The sequence below is a fragment of the Alexandromys fortis genome, unplaced genomic scaffold, assembly GCF_014885135.2.
Source record: "Alexandromys fortis isolate MF-2015 unplaced genomic scaffold, M_Fortis_MF-2015_v1.1 scaffold_1, whole genome shotgun sequence".
In the NCBI taxonomy this organism is placed as follows: Eukaryota; Metazoa; Chordata; class Mammalia; order Rodentia; family Cricetidae; genus Alexandromys; species Alexandromys fortis.
This window is the reverse complement of record NW_026067927.1, coordinates 12,431,072-12,449,402: the sequence shown is the minus strand read 5'-3', so window position 1 is coordinate 12,449,402 and position 18,331 is coordinate 12,431,072. Positions and strand designations below refer to the sequence as shown.

Here is an 18,331-nt window from a genome sequence, read left to right as displayed (position 1 = left end):
GTCAGCCATACAGGCCAGGCAGCGGTGGCACACACTATTAATCCTAGTAGCCATACTAGTTAGCCGTAGAGGCCGGGCAATGGTGGTGCCTTTAATCCCAGCACTAGAGAGGAATATAAGGCGGAATGAGACAGGAACTCACTCTCAGTGAGATTTCATAGAGGCAAGAGCTCCCTAGTGGCTGGCTGCTTTGCTTTTCTGATCTTCAGGTTGAATCTCAATATCTGTCTCTGGGTTTTTATTATTTGTGCTACAATGTAGGTGCTAGATACTCACTTGTATTTCTTCTGAGGAATTCTCATTTCTGTGTGCTTTGTGTCTTTCATCCTGCAATTATGAATCTCCAGAAAGGACTAAGGGGCAGCTCAAGTCACTTGTCAATTCACTCTCTACTGAGTTTCTGGGGACCAGACCCACAGGGCTTGCATTCTTTTGTGCTCCCGGCAAAGTGATTTCGTGCTTTCTTTGCCTGGGAGGTGAACAGGCCCGGGTGTCTCGTTAGTACAGGAAACTCACTGTGCTTTGCTCTTCGCACGTGTTCTGCTCTTTAGCAGACTGGCCACAACTCAGGGGAAAAGGGTTTTTCTGAAGCATTAACTATAGTGTTTCCCAAGGCTTCTGAAGAGCAGAAGAAATACTATGTAGGAAAGGCTAGAAGATAGTTAATTCATTTATTTTGTATTTCCTCATTTCCATTTTATCTCTATTTCCAGATTCGGTGGATCCTATCTTTAATTATCCAAGTCGTTTCCCATCAAATGCAGCGAATTCTAATTACAGTTGCTGTGTCAGATTGGGGGCATTTGACTCCTCTTTCTGAATTTTTAATTAGTCTTATAGAGAAAGTTGGGATAATAGAAACTTAGATGAGAAGGACCTTTAGAAAAAAATTTAGAATACCTATTTTTAAAAAATACAGACTTAAAATTGCTTCTTAGAATCTTTGGAGTCTAGCTTAAGGATTCCTAGTTTTGAAAATTCAAGATGCTTAAGTTGCATGTAAAAGAGTTTAGGATTTGCGGATAACCTGAGCATATCTTTCTATGTAATTTTTGTTTGTTTGTTTGTTTGTTTGTTTGGGATAGAGTCTTGTGTAGCCCAGACTGGCCTTCAGCTCTGTATACAGCTGAGGATTACGTTGAATTTCTGACTCTCCTGCCTCTGCCTTTCAAGTGCTGGGATTACAGGTGCCCTGCATAGTGCCTGGTGTAAGCCATGCTGGGTCTTGATCCCAAGGCTTTGTGCATTCTAGACAAGCACTCTACCACCTGAGCCACATCCTCAGCTCCTCTTTGTCTTGTTTTTGTTTTTAGGATAGGGTCTTTATAGCTCAGGGTAGCCTCAAACTCTCTGTGTGGCTGAGACTGGCTTTGAACTCCTCATCTTCCTGCTTTCACCTCCCAAGTTCTGGGACTACAGGAGTATGCCTCTATACCTGCCTTCCCTGCATGTTTTAAATCTTTGTGATACTTACAATACCTAGTACATTATAATGATACATAAATGGTTGCTCAACTCTATTTTTAAAAATGATTCATTTTTACTTTACCTGCATTGGTGTTTTGCCTGTGTGTAGCCTGTCGGATCCCCTGGAACTGTAGTTACAGACAATTGCAATTGTGGGTCACTACATGGGTGCTGGGCATTTAACTTGGGTCCTTTGGAAGAGCAGTCAGTGCTCTTAACTGCTGAGCTATCTCTCCAGCCCCATCAGGGAACTATCTGTATGTATTCAGTACATATGCAACCCACCCCCTAATGTTTCAGTCTGTGGTTGAAACTACAAATACACAGTCCATATATATGGAAATCTGATTTTCTTTTTTTATTTCAGTCTCTCCTTCCATTCTTTCTCCTCCCCACTCCCCATCTCTCCTTCCCTTTTCTTTTTTGCTTTTTTTGAGACATTTATTACAATTGATGAGTTTATATTGACACATCAATATTACTTTAATTCACAGTTTATAGTAGATTCCACTCTTGATATTGTACATTTTATGAGTTTTCATAAATTAACTTTTCATTTTATAAAAAAGAAAGGAGGCTGGAGAGATGGTTCAGTGGTTAAGAGTACTGATTGCTCTTTTTTTTTTTTTTATAGTTTTTCAAGAAAGGGTTTCTCTATGTAGCCTTGGATATCCTGGAACTCTATAGACCAGACTGACCTAGAACTCATAGAGATCTGCCTGTCTGCCTTCCAATTGCATACTGGTTGCTCTTACAGAGAACCCAGGTTCAGTTCCCAGCATCCACATGGTGGCTCACATGTGTCTGTAGTTCCAGTTCCAGGAGACTGGATGCCTACTTCTGACCTCAGTGGGTACCAGCATATACTTGGTATATCGATCAATGTATATGTAGAAAAACTACTCATATACATAAAATAAATCTAAAAAATGTGTTTTAAAAATAAGAAAGAAAATCCCCAAAGTTCAAGTGATTTCTTCCAGCGCTCACAGAAATAATATAATAATTTCCCCACCGTGTGTGTGTGTGTGTGTGTGTGTGTGTGTGTGTGTGTGTGTGTAAAACCAAGTATTTGTATGTGGTATGAATTGAAGAAGTTTTAAGGCTTTCTAGGGAAATGATTCCAGCCGTGATTGAACTAATTTGAAGCCAAGGGCCAACAGATGTGTGGTTTAAAGCTGTGGGGGTTGCAGATGTTGGGTTGTCAGGTCTGGTGCAGTGTAGTGGACATGCCAGGTCCTCCAAACATGTGGGTTCTTCTCTGACATTGTGAAGGACTTAACTGTGTGACTCTAGCTGACATATTTACCCTTTGAGTTGTAGGGATGAAAAGGTAACTTTTTTGTCTGTTTTGAGATGTGGTCTCATGTAGTTAGGCTGGCCTCAAACTCCTGGTCCTTTTCCCTCCGCTTCCCAAGTACTATGCTGGTTTGACAAGCATGTGCCGCTATGCCCGGTGAAATAAGGTAACTTTTGATAGGTTCATAGCATACTGTAGCTAGCACATAAGTGCTCAGAAAACTGTCAGTTCCTTTTTGGCTCAAAGAAACTCTTTTTAAAAAAGACTGTTTTAGGCAATATGTTCTGAAAGCTTTCACAGTGCAAAGTACTTGCTATATTAGGTAACAGCCTTGTTCTTTTTCTTCTCACATGTCTTAATTAATCTCAGCAAGTGCGTTAGAAGTTCTGGAATGCCACTGTCAAAGGGTCTCTGTGCTTGCAGGCAAGGGCAGCATTTGTCTAGCCTAGTCTTTAACAGGTAAAAATCAAGATCCAGCCTGTCCCAAATTTCAATGTTTTATTCAGTTTTTTATTCATCTCAATTCTATCTGGTTCTGAGTATCCCCATCATGATTTATTAAGAGGAGGCCATACATTAGGACAACAGTTTCATTTATTGTAGTCTCAATTTTAAAAGCATAAATTAAACTTACATTTGTATGTAGCTGTGCATTTTATTTAAAACATGAACTATCATAATTGGCCCTTATGCCAAAAACTTAATACCTAGGGGCTGGTGAGATGGCTCAAAAGTTAAGAGTACTGACTGTTCTTCCAGAGGTCCTGGAGTTCAGTACCCAGCAACCACATGGTGGCTCATAACCATCTGTAATGAGATCTGATGCTGTCTTCTGGTATGCAGGCAAAATGCAAACAGAACACTGTATATACAATAATTAAATTAAAAAAATAACCAAGCTAATACCTGTATGATAAGTGTAAAAGCTGAGACAGAGGGGCTGGAGAGATGGCTCAGCAGTTAAGCACACTGGCTGCTCTTGGAGAAGACCTGTGCTTGATTCCCAGCACCCACATCATGTCTCCCAACAGTCTGCAATTCTAGTCTCAGGGACCAAGACCCACTTCTGACTTCCTCAAGCACTGGCACATTTGTGGTGCATATACGTGCATCCAGGAAAACACTCTTAAAGAAAAAACCACTATACCTGGCTTTTTTTTTTTTTAATTTTTTGCTGTGAATTTTCTAATGCTCCTGAGTCCATCTCCCCCAAGCTGGGAATAAGGAAGGTGCTACCACACAAAGTTTCTGTGCTATGCTGGGGATGAAATCCATGAATTCCCACATGCCAGGCAAGCATTCTAGCAACTTAGCCACATTCCCCAGTCACCTCTATCAAACCTATGGCCATGGACTACTCAACGAGCGCTTAACAGAATGAAGAACCTCAGCTTCAGCCAGGCAGTGATGGCGCACGCCTTTAATCCCAGCACTTGGAAGGCAAGACTGGCGCGTTACTGTGAGTTCAAGGCCAGCCTGGTCTACAGAGTGAGTCCAGGACAGGATCCAGAGCTACAGAGAAACCCTGTCTTAGGGAGGAAAAGAAAAGAACCTCAGGGCTGGAGAGATGGCTCAGTGGTTAAGAGCATTGCCTGCTCTTTCAAAGGTCCTGAGTTCAATTCCCGGCAACCACATGGTGGCTCACAACCATCTGTAATGAGGTCTGGTGCCCTCTTCTGGCCTGCAGACATACACACAGACAGAATATTGTATACATAATAAATATATATATATATATAAAGAAAAGAACCTCAGCTTTAGAAGGCTATAGTAGTATTTTCCACCAAGGAAGCCTGACAGATGTAGATTTGGGCTTAGTACATAAAAGAATACTATTGATGTTGGAAAAGATGTGACAACCATGTATATATCAAGCAGAAGCATTGAATTCTTTGAAATATCAAAGACATATATATCATTTATCAACTTGAGCCAAAAGGGACATTGTCTCTAAATCTTTCTACTTTGAAGAATATTGCTATATTTATATTCTTATTTTCTGTTATAATCCTTCCCTTTACCTAGTGGTTGCTTTCTGTCTTCCTCATGGGAATGTAACCTTCTTCAAAGCTGACTTTGCTCATCCTTGTATTCATAGCATACCAAGCTTGCTTAGCATTTAACTGGCACCTAGTATATATTTTCTGAGCCTTTGTATAAAATTAAATAATATATTTGTATAAATAGCTATACAAGTTTTTTTCTAAATAGAAAAATCATTGATTTCTTAAGAGTTTTAGGATCAACAAAAATACATTCCTCTGACAAATTTGCTTGGTTGAGGCTATGTTAAAGTTTGAGTCCAGGGTATAATCATGGGGGAGGGAATGTTTAGCATGCTTGAGGGCCTGGGTTCAATCTCCTGCACTGCAAAAAAATAAAATTTAAAGTATGTTGGCCGTATATAGCCATCAAAGATGCTGGTGCGGAAGGAGGGCTCTGCAGCACTTACCTCTGAGAACACAGGCTCCAGAGCCAGACAATAGGCCCTTGGGTTATCTGGGAGATCCCTTCTTTTACCTCCTGTAGTCGGTGATGCTGTAATTAGGCCTGCATATTACCTCTGAACATAGCCCTACAAGGCCCTTCATTTGCAGCTTATGGAAATTAGATCATGCACAGGAAGCGAGCTCCTTAGTTATCAGGCTCCACAGAGGAGTCAGGAGGCATGAGGAGTGGAAAATGAGAGTTCATCTAAAGGGACAGGGTTTGCTGGAAAAACGGATTTTTTTCACTCTGCACGGGGCCTCTGCAAGCTTTCATCTCTCAGAAATAGCTTTGATTTGTACCCACAGCACTCTTTTCCAGTTTCCCTGTTCTTTAAATAAAGCTGCTAAAACTAACAGGGAGAGTTTATATATGCATATACAGTGTGTGTGTGCATGTGCGTGTGTGTGATATGTAGCCATAGCTGGCCTGGAATTTACTATATATTCAAGACTATACTGTACTCTGTATACTATATAAACATCTCTGTCTCCTAAGTACTAGGGTTACAGGCATTTGCCACCATGTCCAGCTTCAAATTATTGTAATTTTTTAAAAATACTGAAGTAATTATTACATTTACTTTTTGTGCATTATATGTCTGTGTACCTGCTCATGGGTATATGTGTACATGTCTGTGCATACACATACAGAGGCCAGAGATCAGTGTTGGTTGTCATCCAGAGAGATAGGGTCTTCACTAAGCTGGGGCTCATCTAGTTGGGTAGACTGACTGGTCAGTGAGCCCCGGGGATACTCCTGTCTCTGCCTCCTAGCTCAGTGTTAGAGGTACCATATGGCTACACCCAGTTTTTTTATTTTTTGGTTTTTTGAGACAGGGTTTCTCTGTGTAACAGTCCTAGCTGTTCTGGAACTAGCTCTTGTAGACCAGGCTGGCCTCGAACTCACAGAGATTCATGGGCCTCTGCCTCCCGAGTGCTGGGATTAAAGGTGTGCACCATCACCGCCCGGCCTCAGCTTTTTATGTGGGTGCTTGTGTTCTCATAACAACTGCTCTACTGACTGAGTCGTCTCCCCAACACCAACTCTCTCTTTCTCTCTCTTAAAGACTTAAAGATGATTGCTATGTAGCCCAGGTTAACCTGGAACTTGCTGTGTACACCAGGCTGGCCTAAAACTTTTAGTGATCTTCCTGATTCTGCTGATTCTGCCTTGGTGGTGCTGGGATTATAGACAGAAGCCATAATGCCCCCTCTACCTGCCTCTGCCTCCTGAGTGTTGGGATGAAAGGCTTGTTCCACCATTGCCTGGCAATTAAGATAGAGTTTCTTACTATAGCTCTGGCTGGCCTCACCCTCACAGAAGTCCCTTGCCTTGGTCTTCTGAATGCTGGGATTTTTGGATGTGAGCTACCATGAGCATTTCTTTTGAGCATTTCTTGACTTGGAGAGAATAGAGCTGCCATATAGCATCACAGTTTGGCACCACAGTGAACTGTTTGGTTTCTACTCTAGGTTTTGTTCAATTTTCCTTCTCTTTCAGCTCTGAGGACTTAGTCCAGCACAGACCCTACTACTGAGTTCATGGTTCTGTCCTTCAGACTGGTTTTTAGTTTTCCTATTTGATAATAGTTACTGTTAATCAGCCTTCAGCCGCAGGACCGTTACTGTACAGATCACAGTAGACTCATCAGGAGATACAGAGGCAACTAGAAGCTAGGAAGGAAAGGGGTCAGGAAATGGGTGAATTCCCGACTTTGGGCTGTTTTTCAGTCTGTCGGTGAGAAGGTGCTGGAATCCACATCTTGCTGCTTTCAGTCAACATGGTTCTATTGCCAGGTTCAGCACAGCTGTGGACACTGGAACTGTGCACCTTAGGAGAAAGTTCTGTGTAAGATAAGCTCTAAGTTCTCTGGAAGGCTGGTGTTGAGTTCTTGTTGCTCTGGCTGGTCGTGGTTTATCTCATCATGTTCTTGTGTCTAGGTGTATGTAGTGGCAAACGAGCCTCTCCCAGTATTGCTGGATGCCCTGCTTCCGCTCCTCGGGGTGATCTTTTCTCTCTACTGTTTTACCAGTCAGAGTGTGTCTCACATAAGGTAAGCAAACAGAATTTATTTGCTTATAATTAGAATCCCATTTGTTTATAAACAGTGAAGTTTAAATTAGGATGCTATTTTCTTTCAAAGGTAGGAAGATGTTTGGGGATTCTCTCACTCATTTTACACAGAAAAGAACAAGGATTTTTACAGGTTAAGGCGAATTGGATGTAGTTTTGGGGGTGATTTTCTGTAGTCTGTTCCATACAGCAGACGTGAAAGGTGTTTCCTTGGGTAAATATGCCATTGTTTGAGCAGTAAGAAATGCTGTATTTACTGTTTCTGGGAAGGAGGAAACAGGTGATGGATTATAATTTCCTGGTGGAGTGCTGGAGAACAAGTCTGAAAAGTCTGCATGTGAATTTAGTATATCATAGTTTAGCCTGAATTTGGCATTAAAGATGCAGAGTTTTCATTCTAAAAGGAAGGGGCTTATCAGTCTTCCAGAAAACACTTTTCTGTGTTACTTTAAAACTGATTCATGCCCGGCAGTGGTGACGCATGCCTTTAATCCCAGCACTTGGGAGGCAGAGGCAGGAGGATCTCTGAGTTTGAGGTCAGCCTGTTCTATAAGAGCTAGTTCCAGGACAGGCTCCAAAGCTACACAGAAATCCTGTCTCAGAAACCAAAACCAACCAACCAACCAACCAAAACTGATTCATTTAGGGACTGGGGAGATGACTCTGGTGTAAGAGCCATGACTGCTAATGTAGAAGACCCTGTTTCGATTCACAGGTGACTAATAACTGTAATTCCCATTCCTGGGGATCTGATGCTGTCTTTTGGCCTCCACTGAGCATTGCATGAACATAGTGCACAGACATACATGCAGGCAAAATATTCATACACATAAGATTAAAGAAACAAGTTAATTTTAGAAAAGATTTATTTTGTATTGCCTGTTTTCAGTTATTTGTGGCATTTCCCTCACATCGTAAGAGTTTATAGTTACATCCTTCCTGAAGTCTACACAATTTTGATTTGGGGCAGGCTGAGGATGTACCTCAGTGGTAAAACACCTGCCTGGAATGCGTGAGACCCTGGGATTTGACCGTTAGCACTACAGAGAAAAGAGAAAGCAAACAAAACTGATATGCAACAGTAGTACTTCTTTACTGGGTTCCTTGAACAGAGTGGATCCTGGAGTCCCTAGCACAGTTCTGGCAAACAGTAAGCTCAATAACTCATAGTAATCATTAGCATGTTTGCTAATAGTGAAGAAAAGTACTCACCCTGTATTTATGACTAAAGGCATGTGTAACCATGCCCAGCCTAAAAGTAAAAATCTTTAAAAAACCCTCTAGCACTGCTGCAGTCTCCTCAAAGACTGACAAGGAGGGTGCCTGTATCTGTCTAGCCCTTCGTACTTGGATATTTCTTGGTCGCCAGGTGTTGCTGCCCTGAGAATAATGCTTCTTTAGTGCGTGCTTTCATTCATAATGTCTTAGCACAAGTAGAACACACTTGAAGTAAAAAAATAATAATGACACGATGCTCGTGTGGCAAGCAGAGCTGCTTCCAGAGCCAATGGTTAGGCTGTCCTTGGGTGACTTCCAGGGCGTTTGTACTCGGAAATTTGAAGGATCCACGCTTCCTTCTCCTGCGTGTCAGCAGCCAGTGACAGGGCAGCATTTGGGAACCCGACAGTCTTTCTTTCCTTTTCCAAATAGCTTCTTGTTAGCTGCATGGAGTACGATGACAGGCTCGTTCATTCATAACTGCTTTTTCTGCCAGGTCGCTTTGCCAAGAGATCTTGTTATGGATTCTGGTGAAGCTGGAAAGGAAGAAGGCAATTGCCAGCCTGAAGGGATTCTCGGGGTTGGACAGAGCTGTGCCCTCCCTCCATCCTCAGTGTCAGTTTAGAGCTGCCATGCACGGTGGCGTTGCGATTACCGTCCAAGAGACCGTTAGGTGAGCTCACCCACCCACCCTCTGATGTCAGACCTGATAGAATTTTATATATTACATTGTTCTGCGAGGCAACCACTAAGGGGCGCTGCTGGAAAGGAAACCAGAAACAGGCAGCCAAGGCACTTGCTATTTATGATCCTTAAAAATCCAGAGCCTTAAATGACCCTCTGGGTGCTATTCCAAGGTGCCAGCTAACAGTAGGTGCGGTTTACTGGAGCCTCACAGCTCCACATCACAGCAAGCCCAGCTACAGCTCAGTTTGCCATTGAGCCGAAGCAAAGGGCAGCTCATGTACCCCCGTAACACCAGAGCAATCCAGTTCTGTTTCTGACTCAAAAAGCAATATGGTTTTGTATGCCTTTAGTGATTCTTTTTAAGTTAAAAATTATTTATCCATTTATTTTATGTGTATGGTGTTTTGTCTGTATGCATGTCTACATACATGCCTTGTGCAGCAGAGGGTGTCTAATCCCCTGGAACCTGAGTTACAGATGGTTATGAGCCACTGTGTGGATGTTGGGAATCAAACCCAGGACCTCTGGAAGAGCTCTTACCTGCTGAACCATCTCTCTTGCCCGCTCTCCAGCCTTATTTCTAAGGGAAATTGTTTGATTACTGAAGTTGGTAATTTTATAATGAGGTTTGATTTTCGTAAGAATGGATTGGAAAGTACTTACTAGGCTGGGCAATGTTGGGGCAAGACTTTAATCCTAGCATTCTGGAGGCAGAGATAGGATCTGAGTTTAAGATCAGCCTGATCTATAGAGCTAGTTCCAGGACAGCCAGAACCACACAGAGAAACCCTGTTTGGAAAAACAAAACAAACAACCAAACAAACAAAAAGTACTTAATACATCTTAGTAGAGTGGATAGTTTGTTTCTACAACATCTCCTAAGTATTTTATTTTCGTGGTGCTGGAGATTGACATGCATCCGAGGCAACTGAGCTGTGCTCCCAGCCCTGCAAGTCTGTACTTTACATTGTTCCCACTTTGTGATGATCTGTGGAGAGGATGCTGCTTTCTCAACCTAAGCTTCTGTTGGCTGGAGATATGTAGTATGTCACTGACCCAGCTGCTCCCTTCTGGTCATGTGCAAAGTGTGGCTCTTTGTAGAAGTGCTTAAATTTAACTTTATATTCATGATTAACTCGGTGAAAATGTAAAACATACACTGAATATGATAGGCAAGGAAAACAGAAAAAACATAATATTAAAGTAGAATTATCAGACTGATGGAAGCTTCCTGAGAATCATTGAATATTAGCAGGTCTATTAACTGAGCCCATTGAATATGAGTTTAAAAGTATTTGGTATGTTTAATTAGTACACGTATATATGAAAACCCAGTTCTCATTGAAACTATTATTTTACTTCCTGATGAGAATATAGTTAGTAACCAGTGATTAAATGAATATCTACTGCCAGAAGTAACCATTCCTTAAAATCTGGGTGTGTTCCAGTTAGGGGTACAGCCCTTTTGGCATTGAAACACACACACACACACAAAAAAGGTTACACGAACACCTTGGTTTAAAAAAGAAAAATGCCCATTGACACTTAAAACAGTCAGAATTTCCAAAAGATTGAAAACTGTGTGTATATGTGTGTGCGTGTATGTGTGTGCATGTATGTATATGTGTGTGTGTGTGTTGTCAGGGTAGGGCAGGCTACTTGATCTGTTTCACTTTCTCTCTGCCATTAGCCTAGCAGAAGTTTCCAATAAGAAGTTGTTTTAAAGAAATTTTAGCTGGGTGGTGGTCGCGCACGCCTTTAATCCCAGCACACGGGAGGCAGAGGTAAGGGGATCTCTGTGAGTTCGAGGCCAGCCTGGTCTATGGAGTTAGTTCCAGGCCTGGACTACATAATGAGACTCTGTTTCTGTTTTTGTTTGTTTCCCTGGGCGTGGTGGTGCACACCTTTAATCCCAGCACTTGGGAGGCGGAGGCAGGCAAATTTCTGTGAGTTCCAGGATAGGTAGGACTGTTACACAGAGAAACCCTGTCTCAAAAAACAAACAAATAAACAAAAAAACCCCAAAAGATAAACAGACAAAAACAAAACCCCAACTCTATATGAGCACTTATATATGACTTTGGAGCTAGATTTTTACTTTGTTTGTCTTAATTTATTTATTTTTATGTATATGAGAGTTCTACCTAAATGTACACTTTTATGCCAAAAGAGGGCCTCAGACCCTGCTAGAGATAGTGGTGAGGCACCATTCGTTGCTGGGAATTGAACTCACTGGAAGAGCAGTTAATGCTCTTAACTGCTGAGCCATCTCTCCAACCCCTGTTTGTTTTTGAGATAGGCTTTTTCTGTGTAGCCCTAGCTGTCCTGAAACTCACTTTGTGGACCAGGCTGGTCTTGAATTTACAGAGAACCACCTGCTTCTGCCTCCTGACTGTCGGGATTAAAGGCGTGCACCACCACCACTGGGCTTATACTTTTTTTTTTTGTTGTGTTGGTTCACTTATTATAGCTTAGACTATTCTTGAACTTACTATGTAGCCCAGGCTGGCCTCAAACTTGAAACAATCATCCTGTATCATCCCAAGTGTTGGGATTATAAGGATGAGCCACCACACTTGCTTTCTCTCTCTCTCTTTTTGTTTAGACACACATGACATTTTTTGTTTTAAATTTTCAATGTTCATCCTGAAAGCCACTTCCTTCAGGTACAAAGTATTGTACCTCTGCTTCTAATTAATAAATATTTTGCATTCTTCAGCATGGAGATACAGGAAAATGTTTTCAGGGTCTACCTAATGATGATCTACATGGAAATAGTGCTGTTTTACAAGGTTACTGTGAGGTTCTAAGCTTCTGAAGACTCAGTAGGTAGAGCACTTGTGCTCAGGCCTGAACTTGAGTTGATTCCTGGATCCTATAAGGTGTCAGGAAAGAACTGATTTCTGGGAATTGTCCTCTCACTTCCACATGCAACTTTATGCCAAGGCACATGTGCCCCTGTAGTTGACTACACGTGTCCCTGTAATCAGTCACACATGTGCCCCTGTAGTCACACCTGTGCCCCTGTAGTCACACATGTGCCCCTGTAGTCACACCTGTGCCCCTGTGGTCACACCTGTGCCCCTGTAGTCACACCTGTGCCCCTGTGGTCACACCTGTGCCTCTGTAATCAGTCACACATGTGCCCCTGTAGTCACACATGTGCCCCTGTCCACACAAGAGAAAACAGACCTTTTAGAAAGAAAATGATGTTGGTCTCAAGAGAAAGTGCTATGTCTGGTGACACTGATGAGAAACACTCTTCCCGGTGTTGCAGTGATGACGAAGATGAAGCCCTGTACCAGAAGGTGTCTTCGGAGCAGAGCCAGATTGAACATCTTGGGGACTTGCTGTCCCACTGCCAACAGTGTGGTTTGGCAGGAGACTTCTTCATCTTTTGTTTGAAGGTAGGTGCTCACAGTCATATCTCTTCTTCCTTCTGGGACAGCTGTAGGAAAGCCTTTGACTCTTTAAGGCGTTCAGACTTTTAGGTCCTAAAATTTTGCTTCCAGTTTAGGGCAAATGAACAGAAGACAAAGAGTAATTCAGTTCCTGGTAGCTTTGGAGTTGTCAAGAGAAGGACACATCAGTGGGACCAATGTGCTCTGTCTCCTTTGCTGTATAGTTTGCACTGAGAGGTTAGACATGAACAAAGCAGCCTTGTTGATCTAGGAAAGAGTTAAGCTTTGCTCGTGTTGACAGTAAGAACCCTTTTGAAGTTAATAGCAGGTCTTAGAGCCGCAGAGTAATCCCTTATCCTCTCTGACTGCTGTGCTGTCAGGTATTTGGAAAGGAGACAGCCACTCTGCCTCCCTCATTTCACTCTGTAGCCACTTGAAACCTTTTCCGTTTCTTGCCGAGTGCCTGTTGTGTTTCCTTTGGCCCTAATCTCTAGATGTACCCCATAACATTAGCCCTGCCTGATGTCTGCTGGAGACCTCCAGCTTTGCTTTTCCCACTTTCTCAAGCTGTCTGGGAATGCGAAGCTGACGTTTCTAGAACCTGCAATAGGGCTGTTTCTTTTCTGTGCTCTCTCACCTCCATGTTCACGCTCCCCTCCATCGCAGCCACGTGCTCTACTTTCTAAGCAGAGGTTCTCTTATTTGTGTGCTTTGTTTCCAGCTGTCCTTTGGTTCAGAACACTGGCTGCTCTTCCAGAGGACCTGGGTTCAATTCCCAGCACCCACAGGGTAGCCTACAGCCCTCTGGAATCCAGTGCCTTCTTACCTCTGTAGGTACCAGACACACATACAAAGTACACGTTCATACATTCAGGCAAAATACTCTTACACATAAAAGAAAACAAAATAAATGAATTTTTTTCTGTAATGGTCCAAACCAGCCAGGTGTGGTCGTACACATCTGTAATAGCAGCAGTCTGGAATTGGAGGCATGAAAAGGATTTTGAATTTCAGGCCAGCACAGGTTGCATAATGACACTGTTTCCAAAAACAAAACAAAACAAAATACTATCACCACTACCAAATCAAAATACTTTATGCTAAACCCCACTTTGATAATTTGTTTTTTGAAGGGTCTCATGGTCTCAAACTGTCTAGCCAATGATGATCTTGAACTTCTGATCTTCTTTTTTTTTTTTGAACTTCTGATCTTCTTGTCTCTACTTCCTGAGTGCTAGGATTACAGGCCTGTTTTATACAGTTCTAGGAATGGAACCTAGGGATTTGTGCATGCTACACAAGTATTCTGCTAGCTAAACTATATCCAGCTAACACAAGCCTCTTAAACTGTAGGTCATGACCCCAGGTGAGGTCACATAAGTGAATGTGGGGGGTGGGGGATCACAAAACATTTGTCAACACTAAAAGGTTTTTGACTACAAAATAACCAAAACTTAATTCAAAATCTGGTGGGGAGTGAGCTCAGGCATTTCTGACAGCTCTTATACCACACAGTGTCACTGAGGCTGTGGTTCTGAACACAGACCACATGCCCTTTGCACAGTGCAGAACATCGTGTCAGCACGCAGTGCCAACAAGCACAGCCTGAGACAGCGCTACTCAGGTTCGAGGTCGCTGTGTATTATCAATTACAGCGCTTGCTGCTTTTATAGAAACAATGGCTTAACTGTGGAAAACAAAGACTTTTAATATTTTTCCAATGCTCATTCCTCAGCAGGTAAATATTAGTTTCTCTTTTACTTTCATTGTGTTAGGATTTTTTTATTTTAAAAATTGTTGATTGTCGGGTGGTGGTGGCACATGCCTTTAATCCCAGGATCTCTGTGAGTTTGAGGCCAGTGTGGTCTACAGAGCAAGTTCCAGGACAGTCTCCATAGCTACAGAGAAACCCTGTCTCGAAAAATCTAAAAAAGAAAATAATAGTAGTAAGAAATTGTTGGTTGAGGGGCTGGAGAGAGCCTCAGGGGCTGAGTGCTTGCTACTCTTCCAGAGGGCTTGAGTTTGGATCTCAGCACCCACGTCAGCCTCTTCCACTGCTCAAGTGCTACAAGATCTAACGCCACCTTTGGTAGGTATCTGCACTAACACGAACAAACCCATACACAGACACGTACATAATCATTAAATGAATTTTGGCCTTGGATTAGATCAGAATTTTAAATAAATTCTGAAATGGCCCTCAACTGATTTTTCCAATTTTGTGTTATATATTTAAGCAAACTTGAGTTTGCTGTGTTGATGGTTTTTTAAAAATATTTATTTATTTATTATGTATACAATAGTCTGTCTATTGTATACACCAGAAGAGGACACCAGACTTCATTACAGATGGTTGTGAGCCACTATGTGGTTGCCGGGAATTGAACTCAGGACCTTTGGAAGAGCAGGCAGTGCTCTTAACCACTGAGCCATCTCTCTAGCCCCTGCTGTATTGATGTTTATAAAATCAAAATGTTAATCTACTCTGAGAAACATTGGCGATACTGTGCATCTTGCCATATCAAATATTTAAGATTGAATTCTTCATGTAAAATTAATCAAGCAAACCCATCTTATTAGTATGAAAATTAGTTCATCTTTAATAAATGGTAAAAACAGGTGTATGACAAAGAATTGTTTTAAAGTAAATTTCTAAATTTCTTTATAATTTGTTACCACTGTATGCTTGACTAGTATACATATTCTACACACAACCACACATGGAGTTGTAGTAAATCCCTCAGGGAAAAGAGGCTGTGAGTGGAAATATTTGGGAAACCCTGCTTGGAACCAGGGAACCTTCACCTTGTCAAAACTGACACTTGGTCTAGATAAATGTGTTATTTGGTGTGGTTGTCTTGTTCTTTGTAGGATTCTTAGCAGTATCTGTGACCTCTATCCACTAAATGCCTGCATTAACCTCTAATTATGACAACCAAAAATGTCCTGCAGACATTTCAAAATGTCCCCCAGGGAGGGAAATTACCCGGGCACAGTTGAACACTGTTCCTCTCAGCTGTCAGCTACTCCAGCAAGCACTAATTGTTAAGGAACTTAAGGTTTTCACTTTCTATGGGAATTCACAGTGGAGAAGGGCAGTCGAAAGCTTACCAAACCCACAGTAATGAATTCCCTGTGAACAGACGTTTATTTCTGGCTTCTCTTAAAGGAAAGCCATCTAACGGTCTTTGAAAGTACTTTGGCTAAGTTATATCATCTGGGGACTTAGTTCATGGAAGGCTAGTGATAGAAATCATGAAAATATTATAAAAAGTTTATCAAACAAGTTCTTTTTTTACACTTATTTATTTGTGTATGTTTTTGGATGTGTATGTATGTCAGCGTGTGTGAGTCACTGTGTGGAGGCCAGAGGACACCTTTCATGAATTGATTTTTTTTCCTTAAACCAGTGCTCTGTATTTGTGTGTGTGCGTGAAGTTCATATACACGGTATCACAAAATGCATATTACTTTACACCTTATGTTTTCTTTATTTTCTTTTTCTCAATACTGGGATTTGAACCCAGTGCTTGTATATATTAGACAAGAACAACTCTGTCATGAAGTTATACCCCTGGTTCTTTTCATTTTTTAGTTTTGAAGGTCTCACTGAGTTGTCCAGGGTGGTCTTGGACTCCTCTGTAGCCTTGATGGCCTTAAACCTGCAATCCTTTTCCCTCAGCCTCCCAAGTGGCGGAGACCACAGGCGTGTGTAACAAATGCAGATTGCTTCCTTGGCTGCGAATCCCTCCATGTTTGCCAAGTCCTTAGCGCCAGTGGCTTTTCTGTCACTCTTTTTTTCATCCCCTGCTTCTAGGAGTTGTCTCATCTGGTAGTGGAGAATGAAGCAGAGTTCAAACCCACGCCCTCCTGTTATACAAGCCTGCTGGAATTGGAGCAACACCAGGCTCTGCTTATAGAAGAGCAGGAGCAGAAGCTGCTGGTGCTGCAGTTGCTGGCTGTCCTGTGCGAGAGGATGTCTGAGCAGATATTCACGCACGTATCTCAGGTTAGTAGCCGTCACTTTCTGGGTCCAACCTGCTGTTATTTTGGTTTCTTTGCATTTTTTCAAAAAATAAATGTTGCTTAGCCAGGCATGGTGGTGCACACCTTTAATCCCAGCACTCAGAGGCGGAGGCAGGTAAAACTCGAGGCCAGCATTGTCTACAGAGTGAGTTCCAGGCCAGCCAGGGCTAAGTGCTGAGACCCTGTCTCAAAAACAGTTGTTTAGATTGGAACTTGGTGGCACCCTTTCCACGTATCTTGGAGTTCTGGCTAAACATGAAGGCTATTAATTAAAATTAAGCTCACACCTGTCCAGCTGAAGCTGAGTCTTTCATACTATACCCTGTGCCTGACAAGCTCCTGATGCGAGTCTCACATACACGAAACTTCTAGAACTGCTTTACATATTTTTCTACTGTAGTGATAGTCAACTTTGAGTGCAAATAAAATCACCTAGCCTTTATAAAATAGACTGCTACCTGGTTCCTTTCTAGAGGTTTTGGATTTAATATGCCTGAGTGGGAGCCTGAAAGTCTTAATTTTTTTAAGGTTTCACATGGGCCAAAGGTTGTAAATGAAGGGCTGGAGTGATGGCTCAGAGCAGTGGTTCTTGACCGTCCTAATGCTACAGCCCTGTAATACATTTCCTCATATTGTGGTGACCCCCAACCAAAGAATTACATTTGTTGCTACTTCATAACTCTAATTTTGCTACTATTACTAATTGAAATGTAAATATCTGTGTTTTCTGATGGTCCTAGGTGACCCCTTGAAAAGCTTGGTTGACCCTGCCCTCAAAGGGGTTGGGGCCCACGTGTTGAGAACCACTGGTTTAGAGGGTGCGAGCACTTACAGTGTTGAGAACCACTGGTTTAGAGGGTGCGAGCACTTACAGTACAAACATAGAACTTGTATCTGGATACCCATTGCCCATGTAAAAAGCTGGGTATGATCATACATGTGCCTGTGACCCCAGCTCTGTTCAGGGAAGAGACTACCAGCATAGGTTCAGGCTCAGCGAGAGACTCTATATCAAATGAATAGGGTAGAGAGGGAGAGAATAGGACCCCTGACACCCTCCCCTGGACCCCTCATACACTTAGGCATGTTTACTTACACACATGCGTGAATATGCCACACACAAGTAGACAATGATTGGAATTCAAATTTGGAAAAAAAAGTGTTAGTCTTGGTGTGGTGGCACACACCTTTAACCCAGCACTCCGAGGCAGAGGCTGGTGGCTCTCTGAGTTCAAGGTCAGCCTGGTCTACAGAGCAAGTTCAGTCAGGAACAGACACAGGACTGCACAGAGAAACTCTGTATCAAAAACAAAACAAAACAAAAAAAAACACAAAAAAACCAACTAACTAATTAAATAAAAAATGTTAATAAGATCACTTTAAATTTTATACATCCTCAGACTCACAGTTCATCTCCACAGTGTCCTATGCAGTTTTAAGATATTCTCAAAACAATGGTTTCAGGGTAGTGTTCCTGTGTGGGCCAGTTCCTGAATGTTGACTTTGACATTTTTACTACCCTTTTTTTAAAAATAGGACATAAAAATAATAATGCATAGGCAACGCAGGGACCGTATTTACCACTTACCATAATTAGCTGTGCCTGGCTGGGGAAGAGTCCTTTGTAAGATGGTGTGATTGTCACACTTAATCTGATCCTCCAGCTCTT

At 42.1% G+C, this 18,331-nt stretch overlaps 1 protein-coding gene across 1 annotated transcript in view; it reads left to right on the top strand.

Moving 5' to 3' along the window:
- The window catches only part of Tango6 (transport and golgi organization 6 homolog), a 159,178-nt gene that overhangs the window by 24,850 nt on the left and 115,997 nt on the right, over positions 1 to 18,331 (top strand). The window contains exons 8-11 of the mRNA XM_050144150.1: positions 7,198 to 7,310; positions 9,045 to 9,221; positions 12,513 to 12,642; positions 16,454 to 16,645. Of these exons, the coding sequence (XP_050000107.1) occupies positions 7,198 to 7,310; positions 9,045 to 9,221; positions 12,513 to 12,642; positions 16,454 to 16,645 (612 nt within the window). The remainder of the gene's footprint in view (positions 1 to 7,197; positions 7,311 to 9,044; positions 9,222 to 12,512; positions 12,643 to 16,453; positions 16,646 to 18,331) is intronic.